This window comes from Haematobia irritans, chromosome 1, assembly GCF_050003625.1.
Source record: "Haematobia irritans isolate KBUSLIRL chromosome 1, ASM5000362v1, whole genome shotgun sequence".
Taxonomy (NCBI): domain Eukaryota; kingdom Metazoa; phylum Arthropoda; class Insecta; order Diptera; family Muscidae; genus Haematobia; species Haematobia irritans.
This window is the reverse complement of record NC_134397.1, coordinates 81,277,675-81,284,398: the sequence shown is the minus strand read 5'-3', so window position 1 is coordinate 81,284,398 and position 6,724 is coordinate 81,277,675. Positions and strand designations below refer to the sequence as shown.

The 6,724-nt window shown below is 39.2% G+C and overlaps 1 protein-coding gene across 1 annotated transcript; it reads left to right on the top strand.

Moving 5' to 3' along the window:
* Positions 1-1,188: 1,188 nt before the first annotated feature.
* Positions 1,189-6,429, top strand: LOC142226662 (uncharacterized). Its single transcript, XM_075296776.1, has one exon. The coding sequence runs from the start codon at positions 1,189-1,191 to the stop codon at positions 6,427-6,429; it is 5,241 nt and encodes a 1,746-aa protein (XP_075152891.1).
* Positions 6,430-6,724: the final 295 nt, after the last annotated feature.

Below are 6,724 nucleotides of genomic sequence, written 5' to 3'. Positions count from 1 at the left end.
TTCCAACAAACTTTAGCCCTAATTAAGGTACACCGGTGACAACAATAATAGAAAATTCACATACACGCATTGGAAAGGTGTTGGATCTGTATAAAGTGCCAGCATCAGTTCTTGGGTAAAAGTACATTCCAGTGATCATTTCAATTCGTGTCATCTCTATCATCAACTACGGTACTGCATGGCCAAAAAGTTCCCATCATCAGAATCATCAAATTACAAGTTGTCAGTCACCTGCACCTATTTCTATATAAATAAATACTTTTCTACAAATTTTATAAATACATATTGCCTTTGAATTTCCATCCCTGGGAAACGAAATATATATTATTTGCTCAATGACCGAGACAAATATATTGGAAATCGTCGTAAGGATTTTAAGGAGCAATGCTATTTACATGATCATACCGCAATTTGATATTTGTTTAATGCATAGCCACGTCGATAATGCTATGATTGAATGATTTTCGAAATTTGTTGAAAGTTTTATATGATTTGTTGCACAATGAATCTTCTGGCTCGTTATTTGCTGAGGATAAATGTTGTTGTTGTTTACAAATTGTTGGTCTGGAATGAGTGATTTATTTTGGCTTTACGAAAAACTGATTTAATGGTTGTGACTCTATCTCTATGTGAATGTGTGTTAATGAGAAGGGTTGATGAAATGAAATTTTGTTTGCTGAATTAGTTGTTTGTCAAGTCACCAAAGAATTTCAGGAGTCTAACCCGATTTAGGTATCCTGTTATCAAGTTCGGAGATAGGGAGACATTTCATTCCCGAGAATAGAGAAATTGGTCGAGTATTTTGCGGACACTACGACTTTCCTCCAATTTTTTAAACGGTAATTTTTAAGGAATCTCATGAGACCTTTAGCGAAACATTTCGTGAATTGTTAGAATTATTAATTTTAGCATTCTTTCGGAATAATTTTTCCGGATAACGATCGAAGATTTTTGTTTGTGAATTCAACCATTAAATATTGTTTAGTGTTCGATTTTGAGTTTACGATAAATCCATTTTTTTGGTCGTGTTTGCATCGTTTTGTGCTGGGCCTACTGTTTTTGGAACCACTCTGTTGAGTGTTCGATATCGACACCCATTAGTAGGAGATTTGATTTAGGACAGACTGACCCCTCATTCAAATTCCTGCCTTTTGTTTATTTATACCTTCAAGAGCGTAGTGTGTTGACATGGCTGAGACGCAAGACGATTTCATATTCTATTCAGACGATTTGATGATGTTTTGTTCTCGACATAGTGAGATTGCACCGGCTGATCAAACGGACTCCGTTTTAGAAGTCATATTACAGGATTTAAAGGAAAGGTGGATGAATGTCCAAAACTCCTATAAGCTCGTGTTCGCCAATAGGATTGATGATGTGGATAAGGAATTTAAAAAGGCGGCGCAGGAGAAATATGCGACTTGTACTAAGACTTTTCATAGATGCAAGGCAAGGATTCTAGATTATCAGAAAACTCTGATCTCACCATCTGATCCGTCGAGAACGTCATTTAATTTGCAAGATACTGACACGGATTTCAGTTGCATTAAAGTCCCTCCCTGCGACACAGAAAATTTCCAAGGCGGATATGAGGAATGGCCCTCATTCCGAGATATGTTCACAGCAGTGTACATTAATCATCCAAAGCTTACGCCAGTTCAGAAACTATATCATCTCCGCTTGAAAGTGAAGGGACAAGCCGCGGGTATAGTGAGGAAGTATAATCTATGCGGTGATAACTTTTTTTTGGCGTGGGAAGCACTTCGCGCCCGATATGAGAATAAAAGAATATTAGTCGATAATCAGCTAAGAATACTTTTCAATTTAAAGAGCATCTCTTCAGAAAGTAGCGAATCGTTGCAGAAGATCCAATCAACTATTAATGATTGTCTGGCTGCTCTCAAGGCCCAAGAGATATCCACTGGAGACTGGGATCCAATTTTGGTATTTTTGTGTTCGACAAAACTACCACACGAAACCTTATCGCTTTGGGAACAGTCATTGAAATCTCATAAGGAGCTACCAAAATGGTCCGAAATGGATCAGTTTTTATCTGATAGATATGAAATAGTAGAAAGACTTGATACTATTCACGGCACAAAAGCAGTTTCTAGGAAGTCACCTGAGATAAACTCGTTCAACACAGAAAGTGTATCACATGTTACATGCAAGCTATGCAATAAATCTCACGCTCTAAGGAATTGTCAGCAGTTCAGAAAGCTCTCGCCAGCTGACCGCTCTCAATTTGTTTCGCGGAATGGAATGTGCCTCAATTGTCTATCCGATAAACACTCAAGGAAGGATTGTAAAAGTAAACACATGTGTATAGTTTGCAAACGGAATCACAACACTCTTTTACATTTCCCTAACACCAGGACACAGGGTGACCAAGCCGCCAATTTTCAAACAATTTCTAGCCCGCAGAATAGTCTAACTACTCACGAAGACTTCGAAGAGGACTCTTCTACTTTTGAACAAGCAACGGCGTCCGAGGTTTGTCAAACATCTTCTCACTTTTCTTCCCAAGATAACGAGGAGAGCGTTGAGAACACACTTCTACCCACAGCAATGGTGACAATCAAGCATAGGGGAGACTGTTTTACCGCAAGAGCTTTCCTTGATCAAGGATCAGAGAAGAATTTTATTTCAAGCGGATTGCAACAGAGATTGATGCTCCCCACTGAGGCGAAGCGTTTTGAAATTAGAGGATTGGGTGGTCAGGTTGTAGCTAATTCTAAATCGATGTGCTCATTTTCTCTTTTCTCCAGTTCTCACGGTAAAATTGTTAATGCTAAGGCTATAGTTGTTCCCAGGATAACGCGATTACTTCCGAATTTTTTTGTTAAAAGGCCTGATATTTCTTTTGATGACTTGGATGAGTTGGAATTAGCAGATCCCTACTTCCATTCTCCTGGGCATGTAGATTTATTACTTGGTAGCAATGTAATTCCTCATTTGTTATTGGAAGGAGTGAAGAATGTATGTGGTTCGTTGATAGCGCAGGCTACGATATTTGGATGGATAATCAGTGGTCCGATATCAATTCGAACAACTTCCTCTTTTTCCTTGCATGCGACAGAGGTGTCGAACGACGCACTTAGTAACCAACTTAGAGTATTTTGGGAACAAGAAGAAGTTCCTACAGAATTTTGCTCTTCAGCGGATGATGAATATTGCGAAAATCTTTTTAAGAGGACTACGTTTCGGAACCAAGATGGTCGGTACGTGGTTAGACTTCCATTCAAACAGGATTATATGTCCCAGTCACCTTTAGGTCCATCCAGATCTCATGCTCTCGGTCAATATATTAGGATGGAAAAAACAGCTTTCAGAGATCCCCAAATAGCAACGGCATATAACGATGTGCTACACGAATATCTAACTTTAAATCATATGACAATTACAAGTTCTCAAGAATCATCATCTAATGCATCAGTTTGTTCGTTCTATTTACCCCATCACGCCATCGTTAAACCCGAGCGTCGTAGCACGAAGGTGAGAGTTGTGTTCAATGCGTCGAAAAGAACAAGCTCAGGAGTATCTCTTAATGATGTGCTTCATATTGGTCCCACTCTCCAACTGGACTTGACAACAATAATTCTTAGATGGAGGTTATATAAGTATGTTTACTGCGGTGACATTGAAAAAATGTACCGCCAAATTATAGTCCACGATGACGATATTCAGTTTCAGAGAATATTATTCAGACCTTCCCCACTAGGTCCTATAAACGATTATGCCCTAACCAGAGTAACTTTTGGTGTTAATTGTGCTCCTTATTTAGCGATAAGGACACTAATTCAACTCGCCCGAGATTCACAGAATGAATATCCAAGGGCATCTAAGGTGATTCTTAAGGAAACCTATGTTGACGATATTTTATCGGGTGCTCACGACATAGACACAGCGGTCGACACTTTATCCCAATTAATTGATATGTTAAACTCTGCCGGATTCCCATTGAAGAAAATTACTTCGAATTGTTCTGATATTCTATCTTCTGTTCCCCAACAAAACGTGTTAGATTCTGAATTTCTTAGGTTTTATGAGACAAGCGGTACAAAAACACTTGGCATTCAATGGAATGCCTTGTGTGATATATTTACATATGACCTCGAACTGTCTCCAACTTCAAAACCTACAACAAAACGACAAATTCTTTCCACCGTCTCAAAATTATTTGACCCCGTCGGATGGGTCTCGCCGATCATAATACAAGCAAAAATACTTCTTCAGCAATTGTGGATTGAAGGAACTCAATGGGATGAGGTCGTAAGACCTTCCACTTTGAGCAAATGGATCACATTTTTGGAAAACATGAGACATATTTCCCAAATAAAAATCCCGAGATGGGTGAACTTTATCCCTTTTCATACCTCTCAACTACACGGATTTTGCGATGCATCAGAAAAGGCATATTGTGCATCCATATATCTTAGGACTGACAATGGAACTTCAATCTCTTCTCATCTCTTAATTTCTAAAACTAAGGTGGCCCCTATAGAACCTGTGAGTCTTCCACGTCTTGAGCTTTGTGGAGCGGTATTGTTGTCCAAGTTAGCTAAACATTTACTTTCTAATTTGTCTCTTGAACACACGGAACTTTTTCTTTGGAGTGATTCCTCTATCACCCTTGGTTGGTTGGGAAAGCCCCCAATTACATGGAAAACGTATGTTGCAAATCGAGTAGCGAAAGTTATCCGAAATGTGGGAAATTGCCAATGGAGGCATGTTCGTTCTACGGAAAATCCGGCAGATCTTGGTTCACGCGGATGTAGTCCTCAAGAATTGGCTAATAATGACCTTTGGTGGCATGGACCCTCATGGCTTCAAAGACCCCCGGAGGAATGGCCAAAGCCCACAGTAACATATGGAGATTTACCGGAAATTAGAAGAGTTGAAAATTTTTATACTTGTGAAGTCGAAGACGAGATTATTAAACGGTTCTCCAGGTGGGATAGAGCTATTAGAGTACTCGCGTATGTTTTCCGCTTCTGTAAGGTAACTCGTAAAATGGAGAATTTTAGTTCAGTTGTGATCTCACACGAAGAATTCAGAAGCACAAAAAATAGACTCATTGCATTAACTCAACGGTCATATTTCTCCCGAGAATACACGTTACTTGAAAGCTTTAAACCTGTTCATAAGAAGAGTTCTCTCTTTTCCCTCAATCCATTCGTTGATGATAATGGAATTATAAGGGTTGGCGGACGGATAGCCAACGGAGATCTTAATTACCACGAAAGACATCCGATTATAATACCGGTCCAATCATGTTATGCGCAATTGTTAATGCAGTTTACACATACTTTGTTATTACATGCTGAAAATAATTTATTGATGCGGAGTATACGGGAAGAATATTATATATCTCGACTACGATCGGCGATCAAGAAATGCATTCGTATGTGCAGAATATGTACTATACACAAACGTAAGATACAGTCCCAACTAATGGCAGCCCTTCCTTCAGAACGAAGTAGTTTCTCTCTACCCTTCACATTTACTGGATTGGATTTCGCAGGTCCGTTCGCAGTAAAAGCTTCAAGTCTAAGAAATGCAGTTTACCAAAAAAGTTATGTATGTGTTTTCGTGTGTTTCTGCACCAAAGCCATCCACTTGGAATTTTGTTCAGATCTCTCCTCGAATTCATTTATGGCAGCATTTACAAGATTTGTGAGCCGAAGAGGCCTTCCAAATAAAATAATGTCCGACAACGGAACAAACTTTATTGGAGCAGAGCGAAAACTTCGATACGATTTTCATCAATTTATAAATAATGTTTCGGAAGATATATCGAAAAAGTATTCTATACAAGGTCTCCATTGGGAGTTCATTCCTCCAAACGCCCCACACATGGGTGGTTTGTGGGAAGCAGGTGTCAAATCCTTTAAATCTCATTTTAAGAAGATCGTTCAAAACTCTAAGTACACATTCGAAGAGTTCTCAACTTTATTAGCTAGAATCGAAGCAGTCCTAAACTCTCGTCCTTTATCACCAATGACAGATGACCCATTGGAATTGAATGCATTAACACCTGGACATTTTCTACGAGGTGCCCCATTGATAGCTCAACCTGAGTACGTGTCAGACACTATATCACTTACTGACAGATGGGAAAAACTTAAATCTTTGCAACATCACTTTGCTTGGCGTTGGAAATATGAATATCTGAAAGAGCTGCAACGGCGATACAAGTGGCAAAGGCCAAAAGAAAATCTCGAAGTCAATCAGTTAGTTGTTATAAGAGATGATCAACTTCCACCCTGTGAATGGAAACTTGGGCGGATAACGAAGACATTTCCTGGACGTGATGGATTCGTTCGAGTAGCGGAATTAAACACAGCAAATGGCGTTACAACAAGAGACATCACAAGATTGTGTCCTTTACATCTGGAATCCAAGGATTTATCACTTAAAACTAAATAAACCGAAGTCTCTTCTTTATGATAAATTTGCAAAAAAAAAAAAACACAAACACAACAAATCCAAAATACTCCATTTAAGCTTTTTTCTTTATTTATTTAAAATAGGGCACCAAGAAATCCAAACATCCACCAGTGTCTCCTTTGCAGCCGATACCACTCATTACGTTTTTGCCGAAAATTTCTAGGAATGGACATTGGCGCTAGACGAAGAGAAGTTCGACGACTTGGATATTGCATGAACTGCCTGGCTCGGTCCCACAAGTCATACGACTGCATTTCGGAAGTAGCGTGCAAGG